At 40.1% G+C, this 24,996-nt stretch overlaps 1 protein-coding gene and 1 long non-coding RNA gene across 2 annotated transcripts in view; one reads left to right on the top strand and one right to left on the bottom strand.

Moving 5' to 3' along the window:
- Positions 1–2,432: 2,432 nt before the first annotated feature.
- Positions 2,433–24,996, top strand: part of EFEMP1 (EGF containing fibulin extracellular matrix protein 1) — a 48,638-nt gene continuing 26,074 nt past the window's right edge. The window contains exons 1-4 of the mRNA XM_084514092.1: positions 2,433–2,478; positions 2,841–2,928; positions 5,793–5,841; positions 6,015–6,275. Coding sequence (XP_084370218.1) covers positions 2,845–2,928; positions 5,793–5,841; positions 6,015–6,275 — 394 coding nt within the window. The 5' untranslated portion in view covers positions 2,433–2,478; positions 2,841–2,844. The remainder of the gene's footprint in view (positions 2,479–2,840; positions 2,929–5,792; positions 5,842–6,014; positions 6,276–24,996) is intronic.
- The window catches only part of LOC311434150, a 50,177-nt gene continuing 27,987 nt past the window's right edge, over positions 2,807–24,996 (bottom strand). The window contains exons 4-7 of the long non-coding RNA XR_014691292.1: positions 22,320–22,462; positions 13,767–13,836; positions 4,584–4,649; positions 2,807–2,994 (exon numbers count right to left, since the gene is read on the bottom strand). This is a non-coding gene — a long non-coding RNA (uncharacterized lncRNA). The remainder of the gene's footprint in view (positions 2,995–4,583; positions 4,650–13,766; positions 13,837–22,319; positions 22,463–24,996) is intronic.

Below are 24,996 nucleotides of genomic sequence, written 5' to 3'. Positions count from 1 at the left end.
CTCAGGAAAAGAAATCATCTTATATTGACACTGATAGTCTCCTGAGTTGACAAATACAAGTTGCTTAAATTCGCTGTGCTTGATTTTCTTTCTAGTGAGCTATGCTTGAAACAGGAAAAGGAGGTCAGATCTGGGAGTAGAAGAGATTAAACTGCAATTTTGTTTTCCTTATTTTCAGGCTAGCCTCTAGTATCAATCTAAGCCTGCTCTAAATTATGTGCAGCTGTCTATTGCCCCCAGGGACAGTTTCAGCAGCCAGAATTAGCTGGACTGCAGTGACATTTTGACCACACACAGTCTTCCTTCAGCCTACCTGTCTTTAGGTTTCTCAGGACAAAAGGGGGTGGCAACATGTCCTGCCAGGAAGAAAAAAAAATGTGAACATTTAGTCATAAACACAACAAGAATGTATGAAAAGTGCAGTTTTTAAAGGAAGCAAAAACTGAGATGTGACAAAGAGTTCGCTAAAGCCATAGGGAATAGAGTGCACCATTTACAGAAGAAGCCAAGAGGCAGCAATTAGGGGCCAGCCTCACAGGGCTGCTTCGATCAGAAGCACCACCAGCAACTGCTGCAAGGGGCTGGCCTCAGCAATGCCATGCTACATGGTCTGCAAGACACAACGGGTGGGTTGACCACTTCATAAAAGACATCTTCGGACATGTAGATATGTAAGGAAGCTATTCTCACCCAGATACCTCACACATTCCTCAACATTTCCGAGGGTCTAAATCATGTTATCCTTCATGAGGCAAATTTCCACTTGCCTCAGTAGGAAATATCTGAACTACAAAATCACAAGCTGAGTCTACCACCTCCATTTAAAGGACCATGAACTATCCTTGGCAGAGTATGATATTTCAGCAAATGTCTAACACCGTCTGAAGCCAAGCGCAGGATCTATGCTCAGCCCGTGCTCATACATGCTTCTGTTATTCTCTGATTCAGTTTTCCTAGAGTGCAACATAGGCAATGTCTCCCTAGGTAGTAGATTAAGACAAAACATTTTTAAAGGTTGACTTAATCCAGAAGCCAACAAGTTAAATTCAGGTCTCTCGGCATGGCAGGTATTTTGACAGTACATTCAAAAGTAACCATAGTTGCCAGCAGAGACAAGCAATTGATATTACTATTTTGAGCATTAGGAATATCTGTACTGCTTTCTATTAACATGAAACAGCAAATTTTCACAATATAATTGGAGGCGTGTCATAAATATGAGTGTAGTTTACACTAATAGGAGTCATTTTATTTGGAGCCAATCTAACACTTTGAACCTGTATTGCTAAAAAATGATACACGGACTAAGGGCGGATTAAAGGGAGCATTTCTTTGAGCAGGAGAGTAGGCGTCAAAAGATAGCTTGTTAAATACATCAGCATACAAAAGCACATGCAAAATGTCCTAAAAATGTAGTCAACCTAAAGCCAACCAATGTCATTAATGTTTGAGGGTTATTCAGCTGCACAACATGACTATGGTCAGCCCCATGGGCGTTAGCTCATCCTCTCCCCGCACAAGAAGATTCATGGAAACATTTTGATTTTGTATGCAGTTGTAACAATACATATGTATTCTCCACATACAAGAGATCATGCCCAGAAATATCTGAAGAACCAGTTTGCTCTTAGGCAGAACTCCTCAGGCTTTGACAGATTTTTGCATTTACCTTCTGCCCTCTGACTCCTTTGGGTTACGAGCCCACCCTGAAAACTCTTCCAAAGCTTCCTCTGGGGAAACTGGTTTCCAGAGGAACCTTCCCACCTCCAGCAAAATCTCTGCCTGCTCTCACTGGAGCAGCCACTCTGGCTGTCCTTTAGTAAGGGGGCTCCTTGTGTATTTTATTTACCAAATTCAGGGTGAGCGTTGGCGGCTTCTGTTGCTGGAGCAGCTCTTATCAGCACCCAGCGTGGCCCGCTCCAGCCTGAGCTCCTCACAACCACCCAGGAAAGCTCCTTCCGTGCGCGGCCTCTGCTCCATGCTGGGTTTAACTCTAGGCACACGCAGATGGCGCGGTGCCTCCTGCACCCACCCTGCTTCTCCTCAGCGTGCCCTCAGCACGCCCCAGGCGTCGAAGCCCTCAGCCCGCACATGGCAGCCACCTCCCGCACGGGGCGTTGTGGAAAGCCGGCGGCCGGGCTGCTTGAGGGCACGGGCCGGGACCGGGACCGTGCCCGGCGTGAGGGGCCTCGCTCCCCCGGCGCAGCCCCGGCCTCCTGCCCCGCCTCGGGGCGCCCCGGGCGGCGGGGAGCGGCGGAGGGGCCGTGCTGCCCGGGCCGCCCCGCCCCGCAGCGGGGCTCCGGCCGCCGCGGGGCCGGTAGGGGGCGCCCGGGGCTCCGGCAGGAGCCGGGCCCGTTTCTATTTAGCCCAAGGCCCGGGGGGGGGAGCGGGCGCCGGCAGCGCAGCGGAGGCAGCGCACGGACGGGGCCGGAGCCGCCGCGGGAACGCCGCCGGGAGCAGCCGCCGGCCCCGCCGCAGGTAGGAGCGGGCTCGGGGGCTGCAGGCGCTGCCCCTGCCCCGCGGCTCGGCTCGGCTCGGCGGGGCAGGGTGGCCCCGAGCCCGGCAGGTGCCCGGTGCCGCCGCTGCCTCCTCGGGGCCCCGCGGGCGTTCTCCCGGAGCCTCGGCGCGGGGTTTCGAGCCGGCTGCTCCGCCGTGCCCGGCTCCTTCTCGGGCTGCCCGCGCTGCCCAGCCGCCCCCTGGCAGCACCGGGCTGCCGCGGCGCCAGGTAGCGAGGGACCTGTCCCGGCTCCGCTGGCACAGCGGCGCTGCAGGGGCCGGTGGCTGACTGGGCTTTCTTTCTTTCTTTCTTTCTTTCTTTCTTTCTTTTTCTTTCTTTCCAGGTTCATGATGTTGACAGCTATGTTCTTGGCTGCGCTCATCCTCATTACGGTGCACTCGCAGGAAACGGAGGAAACCATAACGTACACGGTAAGGCTTCGTGGAGCTGGGGATAGCTGTTGCTTTGCTTTGCAGCAGGGGTTCTTCGAAATGACCCTTCAAAAAAAAAAAAAAAAAAAAAAAAAAAATCTTGCCGCTGTCTAGCATGCAATACAGAGCTCTCTGAGTCTGAATGCTAACTGTAAAACAAGCTGCTCCTACGCTGAAACAGTGAAAGCTGAAGTTTACAGGACTGAGCAGAATGGGCTGCAGCTCTCTGTTCTGAAAAGCTAGCTGTGGGCTGAGTCTGATGAACTGAATAAAATTAGGAAGCTTAATTTTTTATTTTTTAATCCCTTTTCCTAAAGAAAAGGTCCCTAGGACCTTCATTTGAAATACATGGAACTTGACAGATAATTAGGTCAAACATTCTTCAGTGTTTTCCTTTGGATGTTTCAAGCTGTTTTTAACAACATGCAAGTACTCCAGAACTCAGTGCTCTTAATGAAGCATCTAAGTCCTGGAGTGCTCCCACAAATGTTGGTTTGAGCTGGTTTTGAGCAGTGGTTTTGCACAGCTTGATGAAATTCTACAAGAATACTGGAAATAGGTTCTGCTTGCAACCAGGTGATGGGGTAGGAGATTTATAGGCCTTCTTGTAAATTTTTGGTTTTAATCTGCTTGTTCTCACTCCTTGGCTCGCATAATGCGTGTCATAGAAGGAGTGGCAATTACATTGGCTTGGGCTGGTGAAAAACCCACGTTTTCACATCTGATTACAGCTGTAATCCCTGCAACTTGCTTCATATGGGTGGACCTCTGAATATGTGTACAGACATCAGCGCAATGCCACACAAGCAGAAAATTCTGCACACATGCAAAAAGTTAGAGAACCACAGCCAAAGGCTGAGATTGTGTCTTATACAAGTAATCCCACTGAAGTCAGTGGGATGGCTCAGGCAAGTAAATATTGCAGAGTTGGACCTTATCATAGAAGACAGGGCTCAAAGAAGCCTCAAGTGAACATCAGGAAGTCAGTCATAAAATACTTTTAATACTAGGCTTTGGAGGCAATAGACTTCTGAAGGTTGGGAGTACTTCTATTTAGAGGCCCTCAGAAATATTTCTAAGTTCCTATACAGAAGCAGAAACTGAAGAAATAAGTACATTTTGAAGATCTAGACTAAATAGGGATCCCAACCCCATCCTTTTCAGCACTTATTACAATTTATTTTTTTAATAGGGCTTTTCTGATGTGTCTGCACACTTCTTTTTATGACAATACAAGATTTCTAGCATGCCTGTGTGATCTGGGTTCCTATAATATGTTTTCAAAGAGCATTCAGGTGCTTCAGTGATCAGTCTTCTAATCATGTAAACTTAACAATGAAACGTAGCTTTTGGACATGTTACCCATAGGATGCTACTGTTTCTCATACGTACATTGTATTCATTTAGGGCCAAATCCTTTTCTATTGTAAAACTTCCTTCAGCTGCAGTAATAGTTGAACTTGGCTCCTTACTACTAAATAGACAGAACTTCTGTTGTGCATTAACAGGAATTGGGTGATTCAGTAGATGCATGAATTAGCTGTTTTCCTTTGGGTTTGCGTTTTCATAGCTACAGTAACTTTGGTGTTGTCAACTCAGCATGTAGTCATTCCTTCAGAGATTGAGAATTGTAATACAATTTGCTGTCCACTTACCACTTTGTAACATTGGAGGCTTTTTCTTCCAACTCGCTGCTACATCTGGCAGATCACTGGTGTCACCTGCGAATGAAGAACATATTTTCAATCCTATTGCTGAGTCAGTGTCTGTTTGTAACAAGTTTCTCAAAATAACTTGAGCATTGTAAATGGAACAAGTGGATCTCAGCACCAGAAGGTCAAACTTGTTACTTAAACAGTTCTCTACAGTGGAGGAGTTGCAACAAGATTTAGCTTGCTTAACTGTGGCTAATTACATTAATTGACTCAATTCTTTCCTTTCTGTGGGGCCATTAAAATAATATCCTAAGCAGTGCAGGATGCATATGCACCCGCATAGTACAGCTCAGTTGATTCACTGATATTTTAAATGTCTGTTGTAGTTGGCACCATTGTTGTACTTAACTAATCAGTTTCTCTAATTATAACCTGTGATTAAAACTGTAGACGTTTTAATGCTTTTGGGCAGAGAGATAATGAAGATATTTGCCTCAATTGCCAGGCAGAATATTTAAAATTATTTCTGAAGTTACCCGTCTACGATGATATGAATAGTTGCTGAGTATAGTCTTGTTTGAATTCTGTCAAGTTTTATTTATATAAGTAGTCCTGCTGCTATAAACTCTAACCATTTATTGTATGTCTTGCAATATAAATTGTTCTTCCTAGACTGCAGTTCCTGGAGTCACATGGTTAGAAAGCATGTGAATGAATTTCCAGCTGTCATGGGATCTTTCCCCATTGCTAGTGTGCTGATGGGAGAGAGGAAGAAGTACGGTGGGACAGAGGTCCACTAGTCCCTCTGGCAAGCCCCTGGAATGAAAGAATGAAAGATGTTCCACTCCTGGAAAGCAGTGAACAAGAACAAAGTTTAAAAAATAAATAAAATTATAGTCAGCCAGTAACCAATGGCAGATGCTTTTTTCACTTTGTTCCCCATCCCCACTAAAGTCTACCTACTCAGCAAACAATACCTTAGGAACTTGCTGAGAATAGAAGCTGTATCTCTACATGCTTCTCATTCTACCTACGCAGCAACGCTGTACTAATAATCATTTTTTTAGCTTTCCAAGTTACAGAAACATTGCATTTCTCCTAATGTAAAACTTTGAGATCATTGAAATATGCTTATTTCTCCAAAATAAAGATTCCTGACTAGCATAGTATTTTACTGTTGTGTTTTTTTTTTCCCATTTTTCTCTATAGCAATGCACAGATGGCTATGAATGGGATCCTGTTAGGCAACGGTGCAAAGGTACAGTAAATCATTTTCAAACAAAAACTTGCTGTTGGAATTATTTCAGTGTTCTCACATCCCTGGTTTAGACAAGGGAGTGTGCTTGCATGTTTCATTGCATTACTTGTATTAATGGCTGTTGCAGAGGATTCAACTGTTAAAAGCATGACTTGTGTTGTTGCTAACCACAGATATTGATGAATGTGAAATAGTCCCAGATGCATGTAAAGGTGGAATGAAATGTGTTAACCACTATGGAGGATACCTCTGTCTACCCAGAACAGCCCAAATTATTGTAAATGAGCGAGAAGAAGCAGCAGCTGAATCCACTAGTGGTCGAAACAATGTCATTCGACGGACTCCAGCTGATCCTCACCGTGCCCCTCCAAATCCAACTCATCAAATTCAGTGTGCAGCTGGGTATGAGCAAAGTGAGCACAATGTGTGCCAAGGTAAGCAAACTGCCCTATGTTTTACTTTCAGTATAACCAGAGCGTATGTGATAACAAACCTAATGCCTAGAAAATAACAGCCTCTAACTTGAACTTACTAGAAATGTATTGGTGCACCATCAAATTGGAGGTGTGCCATATGCACCTCCTAAAGGTCTCTAAATAAAATACATGCATCATGTTATTGTTCAAGGTAACAGAACCTGAAGTTTGTTGCAACCTATTCCATCTATTTCAGGCTAATGAGTACAATTAATTCTGTTGTCTGTAGATGGTAAAGAAAAACAAAACCAAACAAAACCTTAACGCAAGTAACCAACTTCAGTCAAACATGTCCAGGAGAGGCAGTGCTTTGAAAAAAGTAGGCAACATAGTTGGACATAGTGTAGATAAGCTGTAAAGATTTGCAAAACTATGTATTTTCCACTAAGTTAATGCTGAATGGAACAGAAAAAAAAAACATTATATGAGCTGTTGATTATATCAGATTTTAATGCAGAACAATACACTGTTTTATGTCAATCAGATTTGTATGAGGGATACTTCTCAAGCAGTAGGAACCAAACATCTGAACATCTTGTGCTCTTCTGATCTCTGTGGAAGCAATCCTACAGAGACCCTGCCAGCTTACTTCCAGTCATAGTCTAGCCAGGCTCTGAAACTATAGCAATGAAGACCTTTCATTTGAGTGTACATACACTGCACGCTGTGCCAAAATTCTCAGGGTATTAGCAATGTTAATTGTATGCATTCAGGAACCAGACCCACAAGCACTACTGTAAACTAAGACTGTTTCATTTATTATTTTATATAAATAGTTTACTCTTATACTTGCTGAAGTAACAAATGTTTTGTCCACTGTTTTTGTTTTCTTTCATAAAAATATATTCTACTCCTTGTTCATAATTTGGCTTTCAAGCATGTCAGTGGGATACCCATGCAAACAGAGGGCAAAATGTGACCCCATCGTTCATCTTTTCCATTTTTGTGGCCCTTAACAGTATAATCATATAAAATAGTACTTCAGTGACTATAATCAGGGCAAGCTGTATTATACAGTGGTAGTTCCTTTCTCCCTGGTATTCATGTATACAGAACATTATTTATCACTAGTAAGTAAATGCCCGGTGCTTCTGAAGCATAGTAATCATCATGGAGATTGGATAAGTTATTTTCATAGGCAAAGCCTCAGAGTTGCATTTCTGGCTCATCTGATAACATTCAGTATTTCTGTTGCTCTAATTCAAGAATGTCAAGTAAAGAGCCTGCCAAAGGAAGTCAGTCCAATGATATCCTCTTAATCCCAAGTGTTCATCTGAAGTTATCTTTGGCATTAATTTTTTCCTTGATGACAAATTATTTTTTCTCAGTTTACCTTAACAAACTAGCAGCAGAACCAAAAACAGAGTACGAGACTCCTGTGTTTGATCCAGCATTCCCCCCACCAGGTGATACTGCAGTACTGTGATGCTTATCTTCCCTGGTGAACTGTGATAAACTGCTTCTGCTAGAGCACATAATATTGATGTTTTACAGCATTTGAAAATAATGCTAGAAAAGTTCCAAGCATTAACATAACTTTAGCTGTGGTGGCTTCAGGTGCTCCAATAAGTGATAAAAAGGAAAGTTTAATGGCAAATAGTACCAATGCCTTACTTATTCTGAATTGTGAAACGGGGTTAACTTAGAGACTGACAAGTGGTTAGGGTTTTTGTTTTGTTGAGAAGATTGTTTATGATACGTTATTATAATCTTTTTTTCCATGCTTTAGCTTCTTGAAACTTGCATCTAAATATTTATATTCAATTTACAAATCTCTGGTTAATTTATAATAACAACTAACTGTTGTTGTTATAGTACCAGAATTTTTAACTAACAGACACACAAACTATGGTGAAATCTCAGGCTTTACTGAGTCAGAGTTTTGCTACTAATCTCCTTGTGCCAAAATTTCATTCTAAATGCAGAAAGTATGGAAATATTGGTGTTTAAAAGCTGAAATATATTGTACTGAACGAATTCCAGCTGGAAAAAGTGTAGTGGATAGTGTGCTTGAAAGAAAGGATGAAGGACTTTCAGAGCACTTAAAGCATGCATTCAACTTCGTGATCTTCACTGCTGAAAATATCTTATAAAAGATAATTTTGATCAGCAATGATCCCACTGTGGGTTTATTTAATTATGGTTAAAAGACTTTGCTATGATAACTGCTTGAGGCTCCTAGGGAGTGTAACTTACACATATAGTCACACTTAAGCTTGTTTTATTGTTTAGTAAATCAAATATGAAGTCCAGCTCCTTCTAATTGTTTGCAGATGTATGACATTTTCCTTCCAGTCCAGCAGCACTAAGTATTTTATAACCAATGTGAAAGTGTAGAGACCTCTGTTTAAAACAATAACATGCTCTGAGGAGCTATATTACTGACATCATACTAGTGTATTAGGGGCCTTCTGTTATAATATATTGTCCACTCCCTTTTTAAACATTGAATAGTGAGAGTACGATAGGCCAAACGCACAAGTTGGTTTCTGTGCTTGAAATAAACAGTCAAACATGACTAATGCCACTTATGCATAAGTAGTTTCAGTGATGTGCTGAGCTTCATCATAAGGTGAGGCAAGATACTGCATGGCCAGATTGTATTTCTATTGAGAGGAACGAGAAACAGTCAGGGGGGTGTGTGGGTCTCTGTGCTTCTTAATCTAACAAAACATGGCTATGTGCCTGAGAGATTTAATACCTTCTTCACCTCTGACCAGAAGAAAACAAGTGAAAGTTAAAATATTTGTCAATGCTTAGAGCTTTTTGTCTCCGATGCATACCTGTAGTTACTAGAGACCACGTAACAGACTAAGAGCATTCATGGCAAACTGGTAACAAAGCACACTGTCTTGCAGAAGACACCTCACAGAAATGACTGGAGCTTCCTCTGATATATGTAAAAGTCACTTTTATAACTGATATCAGCCAGAAACATTGTCTTGTTTAACTGTAGTTGTCAGAAGTGTGGGTAGCAAAGCTTCTCTGGGAAATTCTCAGCATACTGTATCTGAATAGTAGGTAGTAGGAACCTCCAAAAATGATGAGAAAGCCAAGGGGATGTTACTTTGGAGGAAGATTTTTTTACATAGAAAATGTACTAACTCTGATTCAACCAAAAACATTTAAGTGAAGAATTTAAGGTAATTTTGACCTTAATCTCCCTTTCCACCCCAGCTCTTTATAGTTAGTTTCTTCCTCACTGTCACTTCTGTACTTGCTTTTACCTTGAAACTGGTCACCAGGTAGATTCCCTTGTGGCACCTGCCAGCATTCTCAGAAAACAACTCATTCTCACCTGTCAATGTCAGAATATCATTCAATTTGGGAAAAGCCAAAAACAGTAAGAAATATTTATGTATAAATTATTGAGTTAGCTAATACCTTCAGACACTTTTTGCCTCATAATAAACAAATACCTGAACTCTGTTGCCTGCATACAGGACTGAATCATTATTTGGCCCTGTGATTTGAGTCTGTTCTTATTGAAATCAAAATACAGTCACCCAATTAATGCAATTTTGTCAAATCTAGTCTGGAAGAAACTGCAAGCTTTCCCTAGAATGTCACGACACTTAAATGGAGGTGGGGAAAAAAAGTAACATGTGAACTTGAAAGGAAAAGATTACTTCCCCACCCCTGTTCCAATCATGCTGGCAATAAAGTAATCAAGCTCTTTGGTTCCTCAGGTCAGCCTCAGCTAGTTTAGCTGCCTATATACAGTCTGCAGCCTTATAGAGTTTCCCTGTAAATTTTTGTGCTGGGCAACTGTAGAGTACAAGGGAGAGAGCTTGTAACAAAATGATCAATGCATTTATATGGAAAAAAATGACACATTCCAGATGATTCTGCCTGGACTTGGTGAATGTTTGCTTTTTTTTTTTTCATCTTTGTAGGAGAAAGAAATGAGTTAACCACAGCATGCACACAAAAAAAGTTATTTTTTCCTGCTAATTTGTTTTAGGAGTCTTCTCATCAGTAGGGTTCAGGGGATTTATTATTCAATTTTCTGTTAATTTTCAAAGTAACTTAGCATACGCAATCTAGGCTTTTACCTCAAGAAGTTATGTAAGTCTAAATGAGTCTAAATTTTGCAACTCTAGATGCCTTCTTTTAGGGAGGAGAGGGACAAGGGGAAACAGTTCACGATGTTTTGTTTTCAATACAGAAATTACTTTACATAAGACTTACATGCATCAGGGATGTGTAACTAGCAGACAAAGTGCGTAAGCTACAACTGGGATAAATGCAGGTTCACTGAGTCCAGCTCTTTGCAGAACCAGGCCAGGCTGGAGAGGCTGGGCGTGCCTGCAGCAGGGCACTCTGCCTTGACATTTTGGCTCATGGGTAGAGCAAGCTTCTGAAACACACCTTCTAATGAGCTCCCCTCACTGTGCTTTGAGTCGCCCTGCAGAGCAGTCTTGGAATACACACACCCAATCCTGTTCAGAGGAAACTAAACCTGAAATACACTGCAGGAGTGCTGATAATACTTCACAGCTACTACTGAGCGTGAAGACTCTAGAAGCAAACTAGAAAGAGCCTGGATGCCCTCAAAAAGGAAGACTGGGGCCTTGGAACCTCTGCATCAACTTCACATTTGTTCCCATTTGCCAGGACTGTTTGCTAATAATAACTAAAATACATAACAAGAATACAGCTATAACTTTAAGCTAGCCCCAGAAATGTTCTGGGCAGTGTTTTGTAAAATGATGCCCACAGTTGGAATCCTGAGTGCAGCATCCCAAGTTTTCTCCCTTCTTGTATTTTAGGAATACTTCTATAATTACTTTCAGGATGACTATAGAGCTTGAGTTGAGTTTAGTTCCAGAGTTGTTACTCTGAACGGTTTCTTTAGTCAGAGGGTGGGGTGAGGAGAAAGGTTGCGGTAGAAAAAAAAATAAGGTGCAGTCATCTATTGTAGGAAGACAATCCAAAGTAAGAGTACTCTTAAAATTGCCATTAGTTCATCAAAGTACTTATTCAGGGGAAGTTCATCTGTACATGTTTGCTGCAGTACTTCAGCAAGTGGAGAATACTCTTTGCTAGCAGTAGCCACCCTAAGAGACTGACCTGGTTACGCGTGCCATTTGAATACTAATTCCTTGGAAAAGCCATAGGAATTTTGCAGATCTAAGAGAATCCACAGAAGGATACAAGCTGACGTTTTCACAGCTCTTTGTACTGAGTGTTCATAGAAGACAATTAATTTCTTGTACGTTTGGGTACATCACGCAGAGATCATCTTTCATCAACCCATCCTGAACCAATTGTTCAAGCTGTTAATCTGTGAAATGGCTGCAAAGAGTCCTTTCTGAAGCACCTCTTTAATAGTCTTGAGGGGCCAGAGGGGAGGTCACAAAAAAACATCTTGTTTTGAAGGCCCGAGGGCCTGTTTTTGGGCATTTTCAAGATTTGGCCACTCTAAATCATCTTCCCATCTGTGCTATTTGCACAGCTGTGAGTGTCATGTCAAGACCTTGGATAGATATCCTCTGTTCTGTCTGACCGTTTTACTGTGAACATCCATCACAAGCATAAATACTAGCAGCTGCTTCACTTCCTTTAGTTACTTACTGCTTTTCCATTATTCTGACCCCTGCAAGAAAATGCTCAGTACATTGCCACTAAAGATTCACACCATATGCTAATCACACCAAATGTCAGATTCAGGCAAGCTTCCGAAAGTTGTATTTACCTTAGCTTCTTGAACTGTGATTATGTAAGCAATTACTAGACTTCAGGTTCAAGTTAAGTAAACTCACTAGCACTTCTTATGACTTTTTAGTTAAGAAAAATGGAAATGTAGAGTGGCCACACTGACTTTCATACTTTGGGGTTTCATTTGTTGACTGTAAATCAGCTCTGAGGAGGCTGATACCTTGACAGACAAAACATAGCAATGTATTCAGAAGGCATGAAGAAAGTCCAGATCTTCATCCATCTGTCCTTCCTCAGAATTTCAGGATCCAAGCTGGAGGTCTTTTTCATAATGATCAGGAGTAACATCAGATAGCAAAGGGGAGGAACATGCTTTATGTCTGATCCTAACTGGGCATCACAGTATATTTACCCTGTTAAAAGGTACACGGTATTTATACCTCACTGCAAGGAATTCACTGTATCTGTTGCAAATACTCAGTTAAAAGCATCCTAAAAGTCAGTAAACCTTACATCGTTCCGATGCCTGTCATCTGTTACATCTGACAGCATTGGGGACCATAAAAATGATCAGTGAGAACATAGGCTAGCTTTGAGCTTGTCACTTTTTGGATAGATTCTTTCTCCCATACTTTCATGGAAGAATTATAGCATTGTTTATTTGTTTGCTTTGAGCAGCCCTGCAGTTATTTCATCCCAAACTATTACATTATAGTTCTTTAGCCTGCTGAGAAAGGTTTTGTGTTTGTTCCTTATTGTTAGCTCAAGGTAATTTTTTCTCAACCAACATTTTTTTCTACTTTCAAACCTGATTCCTGCGTTAGATTACTTACAGCGTTTTCATAGTGTTATGTTGTATTTTCATTTTTGAATTTTGGGTTATACCCAGTCACCTTTTCTAACCCTAGAACATTTTTGAAAGATCATAGCATTACTGATGGATACTTTTTAAAGGTCCAAGACATTTCCTACACATCTCCAATGATGGGATGCTAATGTAGCAAGCTGGAGAACTAGCTTCAAGAGCTGAAGTTCAGAACTGCTATTTTCCTTATTTTATTCTACTTCCAAGTGATTTTCTTCGTTTCTTTTTCATGCTGGCAAAGAAGGAAAATAGCTACTATTTATATTTGCCTTTCTATATGTGCTAAAATATTCCTAAAGGAAGAACAAAGCTACCCACAGATACAAAAGTGGTCTGATTCTTCACTATATGACCTAGTGATGCCTCTGTTGCTCTGCATATCCTTTACTAAACAAAACATCTGCTGTAGTACAGCCAAGTGAACCAGGCTTGATAGCTACTTGAACTAATTCACTGTGTTGTTTAGGCTTGCTATTTTGCGTCCTCCTCCCACCCCCCAATCATCCAGGACAATGAGAACATGGTGTTGTAGGACTGTACCAGTTAGCTATTTTTGGTCTTCTAGAAACCACAATGAAAGAGTAATTTGGAGTTCACCTTACTAGGTTCCTTCCTAAACATTCTGCATACTTTGTGGTATAGTTGACTATTTTTGTACAGCATTTTGTCATGGCAACTCCTCTGTCCTGTGTGTGCTAACTGAGCGGGAACTTCTACATTTTATTCATGGTTTTATATAAGTTGAGTTTGGCCATCTCCTTTCATTACACTTCAAGAATATTTATCGTTTTCACTCTGTGAGGCTTTCTGAGCTATTTTTTTCTGGATTATTATAATTTACGCATCTTCTAGAATACTTCAGACAAATTTAAGCATCCTTTTGACAGAAAGATTCTCATATCAAAGGGAAGTTTGCCACATACCTGTCAAAGTTCACTTGCATCTATTCACAGGACCCACAAATCTGAACTTGACCAGCAAGATGTCTTCTCTCTGTATGTGACAAGAATATATGGAATAGGTGATCAGTTGTGTAAGGTTCATGAATAACAAGCTTGAAATTTCAGAGATATCTGTTTTCATCTTTAATTTGCTAAGCTTTTTCTTAGTAGCCAGAAAGCTATCAGAAAGCTATAGTTTTAGAGAATAAGCTATTTGCCATAATTCAATACAAAGCAAAATTTAACCAGGAAAAAAAACGCTAAATGCACAAGAATCTTGTTTATCTATTCTTTCATTTATATTTTAACTTTATGAAAAATACAGGAGGGATTTGCAAATTACAGAGTTATGAAACAGTTTAGTATGCATGTAGTTATTATAAAATACCTTTTATACTCATTCACATTTTTGTATTTTATTTGTTGATCTGAAAATCATGTTAAAACATGTTAAAAGTTGGTTCTGTTGTAAGTATAGTGGAGAAATGTCTAATTTCTGTTTTGTGTATCTATATAGTAAAATCTGAAGCCTTGAAGCTGAAAAAGATACTAAGAAAGCAATATTCATTTGACATGGTTTTGTAAGTTACGTTACAAAGAAAAGGTTCTTGAGGCCCAGAAATGAATTAGACCTTTTCTGGCATAATACATCCTAATCTCTTAATTAACCATTTTTAGAATTAGCTATTCAGTAGACCTTTACTTGTTCCTGAGTATCTTAATAAGTAACTTAACATAACTGAAAAATGCCCCATAACTATTCTGCTTAATAATTCATTCTGCAATTCAAAGCATTTTTTGTGTTGTGTATGTTGTTTTTTGTTTTCGTTTTTCCAAGGCAGTTTTATCTTCATTTCTTATTGTCAGAACAATAGTTTCTGGAGATGGGAAAAATGCTGCTTGCTTGGTCAAGGACAGTGGTGATGACTGTAGAGGGCTAAGCACAGAAATAATTAAAGTTCTCAAATAAGATGATAGAGGATTCAGTGTATGAAGGTGCATCACTCAGGAACGGATGTTTACTTTGGAAAGCTCTGAATCTGTCTTTATTAACTCCTGATAAAACAAATTCAGCCCTTTGAGGGGAAATATCTAGGCATTGTATAAACCCATCTGAAAAAGTTTTGAAAAGGAGAAGACATGACTTTCTGTTACAAACTGGATTTAATCTGGGGTAAATTTCTACTCTATTGCATGACCCGGTACAACATGATATAAGCAAATGTGACACTGCACTTGAGGGTGTTCAGTCCATGTCTGAACAGATGTTCCATGTAATTTCTTGAGTAGAAGCAGAACTTGTTCCAGAATTTTCATGTGCATGCATGAGATTTCTGTTAACAGGTAACTGGTCACAATGTGTGCAGTGAAACCTCAGTAGGTAGCGAAAACAGGGGAGAGCACAGCAATTTCAGAGTTTTGAGCCTGAATGGCTTAACGAATGTTTGTTGTCCAACAAATTCTTCAGCCTGAGTTTTAGAAGTGGTTGGTGACTGTCCCCCCATGAATCTTAATTCAGAAAGATGTTTTTTAAAAGGGAGAACTAGACTTTTGCTGGCCTCCTCTGAGTAAATAATAATCTCATCTACTTTGATAGTATGGACACCTAACTTCTACTACCACCGGTGATCTGCACCAATAGAAAAGAAAAATTTTGGTAAGTTGGTAGCAACAGTGCTGTATAAAGCAGGTGTCTATAACAAGGAAGATTTAGAAGTTTGCTTTTCAAATTCACAAGAATTAAAAGACATTAGATAAAAAAAAAAAAAAAAAAAAAAAAATACTTGAGAAAAGTAGTATGGAGAGTCAATTACTGAGTATTTTTTAGTATTAACAATTTAAAAAGAAGTCTTTATCAATGCTGTAACAGTTGCCTGTTCTAACAGACGTAGTTAGAATTGGAAAATGCAAGGACAGGTGACAGTTTAGGTTTTAAAGAGATTGCCTGTAAGCTAACATTTAATAGACTTGTACAGAGGAAAATGAATGAAACATAGCAAAATGAGCAGAAGGGTAAGTGTGATTTTAGCTAACTTGACCTAGGTTATAAAACTATCTCAATCAAAACAATGGGAAAAGCAATCTTCTCATCTAAACTTAGCGGAGAAGTTTGTGTATCTGGGATGCATTAGGAGAGAGTTGGAATTAAATACATATTTAGAAGCAACAAATACAGTTCAGTATTTGAAGGAAGTTCATCTATGCTGGTGAAGACAGCACTGTTTTAACAAATAGATAATCTCTGTCAAGTACCTCAAAGCAGTTCTTCATCAGTTTGTTACAGGTTTTTTTTTTGCTACCTATATTACAATATCTCCCTTATCCTTTTGCTATCTTCTTGTACTCAAAGAGCTTTCTCAGTAGATGAATGTGTTCTCAAAGGACTTTCTTATCAGGAACAAGTTTCCTACATAGTTTTCAGATGATAGAGGTGAACCAGATGAAACAGTGTCACACTTGGGACTAGTTAAACACAATATTTCAATAGACAGCATTGCAGTCAATGCACAGTCACATCCGAAATAAGCAAAGCTTCAGAGTACCCGCTGATCTGCCTTATAGGCTGTGAAAGATACTTTATTTCTTTATTCCTTCCAGAAGTTGTTGGAAAATAAATGAGGAAGGTGTGCAAAATCCAAAAGTCATTCCCAAGGGTAAAGAAAAAAAATTCCCATCCAAAGTCATCCTGCTTGCATTTACTCTGTGTCTAGATGTACCACAATCTTGGCTTGATTTGTAGGACTGGGACAGATTTTCTTTCTGGTTCACTCCTTGTACATTCTTTGCGTAGAGAAGAAGTTACGGATAGAAGCAAGACTTCAAGTAAAGATATTGCCAATGCTTGTAGGCCCAGCGCAGAGAGCATTGTACAAGCAGATAAAAACGGCAGGTCTCAGTCAGCAATCCAGTAGTGGTGGATTCTGGGGCTTGCAGAGCATTACAGCTCTAAGGATCCTGAGCTGGAAGAGCAGGCTGGTGTGCCACAAGTTGGATAGAGGAGAAAACCACCTCTTTTTTCCACCATAAACACTAATGACCATTATTTAAACAATACAAAAAAACATATGAAAATTTTAATGTTACCCAGTGCATGGATGATTTTGAGGAGAGGGCTGCTTCTTATTTTTTAATTCCAAGATAAATTATTCCTGTCAGAAATGGTGGCTCCATATGGCTATAAAAGAGAAAGTTCTCCATTTCTAGACTGTATCATTATGAGGAGGTTGCTTCGTTGTTTTTAAATCAAAATGTTCTCTCCATTATGATTAGACTCAAATTTCTGTATTTACCGTTAAGAGAATCTCTTCCTTACTATGTATGCAGATTTATAAGGCTCCAGGCACCTTTGAAATAAATTGAAAGCACAGCCATGTAATAAAGCCAAAATCAGAAACTAGCCAAGGAGATCCACCCAGCAACACCCTCGAACACCCTCAGACTCTTCCCCTAAGCACAGCTTTAGAGCACTGGTCTTGATCTTGTCTCCGCTTTCTCCACCCTTGTGAAAGCTTCCTGGGGGATTCCCCAGCCAGCAGAGAAGCCGGAGCTGTGCAAGTGGCTGCTCGTGATGCAGAAACAGTTCACTTGCTTGATTTTCTTACCTAGCAAATGGCTTGTGAGGAACGTGGCTGTTTGCAATACTGCTCATCCCATTTCAAGGAGAATACTGAGAAACAGGAGCAGTTCACAGCAAGAGTAGTAGTTAGGGAGCAAGGAGTGGTTTTAATGACCGTGAAAAGAGATGAGAAGCATGGCAAAGAAGAAATAAAGGGGTTAGCGAAAGAAACCTTGCAACTGCTCTGTTCCCCACTTTGCAACACAACAATTCAGACTTTGTTTATGAAACTGAAAGGTTGTATAGAAGGACGACCCCAGAAAAGGAAACACTTCCTGAGCTCACTGCTGTAGGATACAAGTGAGGCCAAGAATTCAAGAACTTGATTAAACAAAGCTCTGGACGCTTTGTACAGGGAGACGAGACAGGAGTTAAAAAAAAAAAAAAGAGTTTTTTTTTTATGAAACAGATGGCAAACCTAATATGTTCAAGGGAATCTATAATTGTTAAAGTGTTTCAGGATAAGGTTAGCTGTTGGCAGCTAGAGTGGCAATATCTGTACCCTTCTTTGAGATATCTCCTGCTTCACAGTTTGAAAACTGCAGTATGTTCCAATAGCAAATTTTCCATCTTTGCAGTGACTCCTACCTATGTGCTAAGCATAAAGCTCATTCCTCAAAGCTTTAATCTTTCTGGTGGACAGCAGATCTTGAGTATCCATTCCCTGCCCTATGACCTGCAGAAAGTAGAGATTTTATGTTTTATTTTTAAAGAGAGCAAGCCTGTATAATTCTGCTGAAAATTAAAAACATTGGAAAATCCACATACATTTCTCGAATTCTGACTGATGTACCAATAATCTGATCTAATCATTAGCTATCAAATGGAACTGAGGAACTGAAAATATTTCTATATCAAAAAGATATCGGGAGTTGATATCAGAACACTTTCATCATAGGAATCAGTTTGTTATTGCAAGAAAAGCATACAATACTGGAATTCAGTGACATTTTGTACTGCTGTGGCTTTCAGAGGCCCTACATAGGCTTCATTTTTCTGGACAACATAAATATGTATGAACCTGTCCGGCTGTAAACAGCTTAGTAGTGCATGCAGTTGCATACATTAACGAGTGCACACTTTACACAACGCTATTGCTGTGTTTAATGTTCCATTTGGGACAAAAGCAGCAGCTTCTTATATCATTCTTTGCATTTGATTCTTTGTGTTAGTGTCTGTCTTGTCCAACCTAGCCAAAAACTGGCCTCAGCAACTTCTGGCTCCTACGATGCTGTGGGAGCCCCGGGGGCTCCATCCACATGCCTCATCTGTGACCAAACAGGGGCTGAGGAGCCATTTCACAGCGCCCTGTCCTCAGGGTGGAGTCTCACTCCTACGACAGTTATGATCAGTAGGCTGAAAGCACAATATTAAAGAGACCAATGGGACCAATTGGGATTTTCACAGACTGAATGGCCGCTCAGGGGGTTCAGCCAGAAAGAATGATCCTAAACATCTAAAAATATGAAAAATGGCAGAAAGACGACACAAATGTTGGCTGTATTGTATTTGTATTTAGCTGTAACGTCCCAAGCGAGACAGCCGCAGGATTTGCCTGGATCAGCTCAGGACTGTCCTTGCAGAACACCGCAGAAGCTCTTGCACGCACCAAGTAAAGCACGCTCCAGCTTTATGGCATAAAGTTACAGAACGGTCTCTGTCACACAGTCAGATTCAAGAAAGCATTACTGTCCCGTTGGGATGCAAATGGGATGGGTTGGATAGACAACAGCCCTTAAAAAAATGGAATGATAATATGCAGGTTTTTCCATGCCTATCATTTGTCCTTAATTTGAAAAATTAAATGCTTATGTCCCATTGTTAACTATTCTTAGCACAAATTTCACAATTTAGCCCAGTGATGACCAAATGGTTTCCTTACAGCTTCTTTGCTCTCAGTTCACAGCTGTCCTGAATTTCAGTTTGGTGCTTACTTTGCATTAAAAAAAAAAAAATCTGACTCAGCCTCCTCTTTTTTTTCTAATCAGAAACCTCACTAGACTCAACTGCTGCCTGAACAACACTATCTGTAAGAAATCAGAAAGCAGCAGCACAGTTCTTTGTTCTGCTTAATAACTTAGAGTATTTACAGGATTGTAGACTCAGGTGGGAAGGGACTTAAACTAGGGTCAGCTCTGCAGTCAGATCAGGTTCATCAGACCCTCAGACAGGGAGGTTATCCAGTCACATCTTGAAAACCTCTGTGGATGGAGGGTGCACAACAGTTCTGGGCAACCCATTCCACTCCCTGACTGCCCTAATGATGAGGAGGGTTTTTCCTAACCAGTCAGAACCCCACTGTTTCAACTCACCTTAGGCTGATAGATACCAACAGCAGGAATATGCCAAAGATGCAAAGACTTCCTCCTTTCCATTTTTCATTATATTTCCAGCCTGTTTGCACCGGTCCCTCAGCATTAGTTATCCATCTAGTTAAATTACTCCATTTGGCTGTAGCACACCGAGGGTGCCAGTCACCAGTGAAAGTTTTCTTCTGGAAGTCACCATATGTATGTATAGATGTAGCAACAAACTGCAGCGGCAGGTTACCCAAGAAAACCTTCAGCTTTCATATTGTTTAATGTTTGGCTTGCTTTCCTGCTTTACTCTGTGTTTTCTTCCATAAAGTTTAATTATACAACTTTCTTGGTTTTTACCTACCACGGTTTCTGACTGTACTTTTCAGAACTGAAATTTTTATAAAACCGCACTGCATTTATGGGAAAGACTGTTTCCCTGCAAAGGTGAAGGCGAGGATATGCTTTCTATAAGGGAAGGTAGCAATTCTGAGGCTGCCTTGAGTAGCAAAAACATTTTCATGGAAAGCAGACTGGCTAGCCAGAAGCTGAATGTCATTCCCAGCCTCCCATGGCCTGACTCTTGCTACAAATGAACTTCTGCAGCTTTTTCAGTTTGTCTGTTAAAAAAAAAAAAAAAAAAAAAAAATCTACTCACAAGCCAAGAAAAAATGTAGAATTTCACTAGTCAGCATCTACGCTACTCGCTGTGCAAAAACTGAATAAATGCAGATTTATTCATAGCTAGTAATCACTCCAAGCCTTTTATAAAGTACTGAAAGTATATTCAAGACTGATTTTAATAAACAGAATCACTGCTTGTACTTTGAGGTGTCATATTAAGACATTTAGTTGTGGTGCCAACATTTAAAGCACATGCTTGGATCCCAGTAATTTCACTGGCATCTTTGCACATGCCTAAATTTACACAATTACTTAATGCTATCCTGGATAGGAATGCTGTCCTGAATTAGTCCTTCACCTTGTTGCTAGGAACTTTTATTTTAAAGAACCCTCACTAAAAAACTTGCCAGAGCAAGTCCGCAATACCAAGTGCAGACTGATCCTATTCACAGGTGGGTAGGAAATGCTTGCAAGTATCAGAGGGAGTAGCCTTAATCTGAAGGAACAGTGCTGTTTATTCAGCTTGCAATTACATCTATGGGCAAGAGTTTTCAGGTAATTCAGAATATCGCAGCTTGTCACAAATCTAGCAATACAATCCCTTTTAGATGCTCTTCATGTAATTTTTCTTTCTTCTGAATTCTTTATTCTCTTCCTCTTTTCTTTACTTAAGGTGGCAACAAGTGCCAAAAACTGACTGAAAACAGCAATTCACGCTGTGATCCTGGATAAATTACTATACAATTAACAACATTGCAACGTGAGCTTCAAGATGTTAATGAAATAAAGCTGTTACTTTAGGAAACTAGTTACTTTACAACTTACAATTTATGATGACTCAATAGGATTGTGAACATAGTTTACAGTGCCAGATGTAAAAATATTGTCAGTTGCTAACTAGATACTTCATGCCACTTCTGTAGGAAGAGTGATGCCTAGCTTGACTACAATAATCATCTCCTCAGTATCCTCTCTGTAAAATATTCTCTCTTCTAGAATTTCAGTTGCAAAATTTTTATGATCTGAAAATCAGATACTTATTCTTCACTACGAGGAGTAGAATGATGTAGACATTATCCCAGTAGACATTATCCCTGTATCAGTGGTGGTTTGTGACAGAATATGTGGCTGTATCTCATAGAATTTTTTTCATTAACTTCTCACTTACATTTTTTGGCACAAGAGGTTTTGGTCTCCACAACAGGGCATGAGCAAGCACACATATATACAACAGGTATGAAGCCTTATGGGGTAGCTAACAAGAACAATTGCACAAGTAAAAATAGTAAGAAGTCAAGCTCAAGAGTTTTAGCTAGGTATTCAGAATTAACCTATTTACTGAACATTTTGTAGCTAAGAGATTGTTGTTCTTTGCTTTGAAATAATTTATGTTCTTAATACGTATTCAGCCATTACTTATCTGTTATGCTTTGCTTCCTTTTTATTTTCCTTTCATTGAAAATGAGACTTAACTCCTTAAAAATCATTTGGACTTGATCCTAAAACATTGAATAGTTTCCAGTGCTTTTGAAAACAATAGAATACAAGAGCTTTCATGACTTAGTTTTCATTTCTCTGAGGTGTTTTTGAAACTTTGAAATCAGTTCAGAATATCCTATCTTATTATCTGGGACATGGTGTTTCTTTCTTTAATATTAATGGTTTTGTGTGTCTAAAATTCTCAAATACGGTAATAGTTTGCTAAAGCCTAAGTTTAAATATATATCTAGCTACAGAGGAATTTAGAAATCTTGTCATTGGTCTTCCATCAGTGTTTTGCATATTTATTGGTACAGTAACATATGATTAATTAAAAGCAGCCCCTAAATCAATGGAATTAGTTGGGTGCTATACTCAAAAGTTTTCAAACTAGTTAAGCCCACATTATTTGCAATCCTTTAAAACACTTCACATCTTCTTCCGTAGTCACTTTCTGGAAATACTGTCTTTTGCAAAAGCTTTTTAAATACTTTACAGGCCAAAAATATTGTTACCTACCAGACTGGTTTTGCTATCCTGTGAAATCCTCCACTCACCCCTCTGTTAGACTGTGAGCTGATTGAATGTGGTACTTTTGTGGTTCAGAGTTTGTCCAACAGCAGTACAGTGGAATCCTGATCTGTGACTAGAGCTCCTGTAAGCTAGCAGCAAAAAGAAGTAAAATACAATGTTAGACCTCTTATACAGCTTAAGCTTATACAATGTTTGGCTTTGATTTGGCCTTGGAAAGGGGAGCAAGTGTTGTGGACGGTGATTTGGATTGTTCAGGTTAACAAAAGTCACAGTACAGGATTAGTGAAAAAAAAATCACTTTTAAATGCTTTTGCTTTAGCATTGTAAGCAATTCTCCCCACTGTCCTACTTGTAAGAAATTAATATGTTTGTAAATGTGTGCTTTTCTTTTCCTTCACTATAAATTAACCACCTCACTAATACATAGGTACCTATCTCCTTGCTTTACCTTTCAAATTGTATTCTTTGCTCTTGGCATTATTTGGATAGTAAGAAGTATCCTCTAGATTGATCTTCCGTTAGTTCATCTCTAGCCTCATCGGTTATTGGAAAATAGCACTTTAATGACAAAAGAGCCAGAAGTCATTTTTTGCCATCCAGCATGTGAATGAGCATGGTGTGGACTTTTCCCCTGAAGTGCACAGCTGCAAAGCCAAGTGGACAATCAGTCACTGGAATTAAATCCATCTGGAAGGTATTTGAAGCAGCAAGACATCTATGAAAAACTTGAGCGTGATGGACAGCTTTTTCCAATAGCTTTGATGGAAGTTTAAATTGAGAAATCTCTTCTCCCACCCTGCAAGAAGTTATAAGCAAAATGTATTTTGACCAACCAATATTGGCCTGTATTCAACAGCATATGAGGCCCTTATGTTCCCCTGTAGGCTTGTGCTCATTAGTTAACCTCTCCAACAGTCATGGAAAGGCTAGATTAGATGTTAACCAAACGTTTATGACTGTCTATATAGTGCTAGAGACAACTGGGCACTGAAACAGTTATGCAGAGTGATGTGCTGATAATGTTCTGGGCATCCCTCAGAACGCTGAGATGCAGACAGGCTACATAGCCCTGCCAGTTAGCTCATACACTCAGGTTGCAAGAAAATGAGAATCTTTGACCACATGCCTTTCAGAGAGGGGAAGGAATTAACTGAAAACCAAGCCAAATACCTTCTGAAAAAAATGGGGGGAGGGCCTCGCAGCTACCTTGTCAAGGAAGGTGTCTAAAGCTTCCTGCACATCTTTCTTTCTGGGGCCACGAGAGAAACATCTTACAACACAAAGTTGTGGGGGTTGTTTGTTTGTTTGTTTTGTTTTTAAAGCATATTGAATCTGTCAGGGCCTGTTTCTTCCCTTCCCCATATTTGCTACAAAAACAATTCCTATTTATTCCTGCAGGTCTCTGGAGGCAAAAAGCCTGGTTTGAATGGGCATCTGTATGAGCAGCTGTCTCACAGGAGACCTCCTCCTACATGCATCCTAGGCTCGGTGCTGCTGGTGCTTTCAGTGCCCACCAGTGACCCAGAGCCAGAAAGACTTGCCTCATATTGAGCATCTGCTAATACTAGTGTGCTTCTTGAGGACCGAAATGGTTAATTCCTCGCTATCCTCAGCTATACTGCCTATTTAATGTCAACATCTTCTGGGGAGCGCCTACACTTTGTCACAACCACAAATAGTTTCAAAAACAACAATTTTCTATAACTGTGTTGTAAACTACTCTTTCTGGAATTTCACCAGTGTGCAGAGTAGAATGGATGTTCAGAGGAGCTTCTTGTCCTTTCACAACCATCTTGCAAAAGCTGGTGTTCTCAGCAAACTCTTTTGACAGCATGTTTCTCAATGCTCGCTTACCTGCGTTCTGTACTTTTTAAGATCATCCCGAGACTTGCACAGTGCTGTATCTATTTTAGATTGTTTTTATTGGCAACTAATGTGTACTACCATGCACCCACGTGAACAAAATTACAGAGCCCAGACAACTTTTGTACAGAGTTCCTTTGGCCGCAGCTTCTCTGTGGGTTTCATTTGGCAGAAGTGATATCAAGCAGAAGTCTTTCCTTCAGCTTCTGATGTAAACTAAAATACACCTTATAAATAGAAAATACAGGCACTGAGAGCAGTGCCTTTGGGCAAACAGCCACCTTCGGGCTATGGGAAAAATTCAGTTAGATATGATTCATAAATATAATGAATAGGGTGCCATAAACTTGCTTTGCTCTTCACAAACAAAGACGCATTCTCTGCCTTGAAAAATTAGAAGGGCAGAACCCAGAGGAATAGAGAAAGAAAAACAGGAGGAAAGTAAAAGTGGGAGAATTAAGGCAGAGGAAAAAAAGAGGGCTTGGGTCGTCAGAGTGGGAAGCACAGCTTTGAAGACCGTCAAAGAATACATGAAGTAAAACAAGGGGCTTTGTTAGGCAACAAATCCCTGTCCACCTCCCTTCTGATGAGCTCCAGGTTTAATTTTGCAAAACTCAGAGTGTAATACATTTCAAAAAGTAGTTAGTTTGTTCTTTAAGCTCTAGTTAAGTTGAAGGCTCCTATTGATTACAGTTGGAGCTGGATCAAGCTTGTGCTGTGTTCTCCTGGCAGGCTCTCATTTGTAAATACCTTTCATCTCATCCAGCAGTGATAATGATGTGCTTAGATGATGTGGCAG

Source organism: Aythya ferina, assembly GCF_964211825.1.
Source record: "Aythya ferina genome assembly, chromosome: 3".
NCBI classification, from domain to species: Eukaryota; Metazoa; Chordata; class Aves; order Anseriformes; family Anatidae; genus Aythya; species Aythya ferina.
The sequence above is the reverse complement of the archived record's forward strand: the minus strand, read 5'-3'. Positions and strand labels throughout refer to the sequence as shown.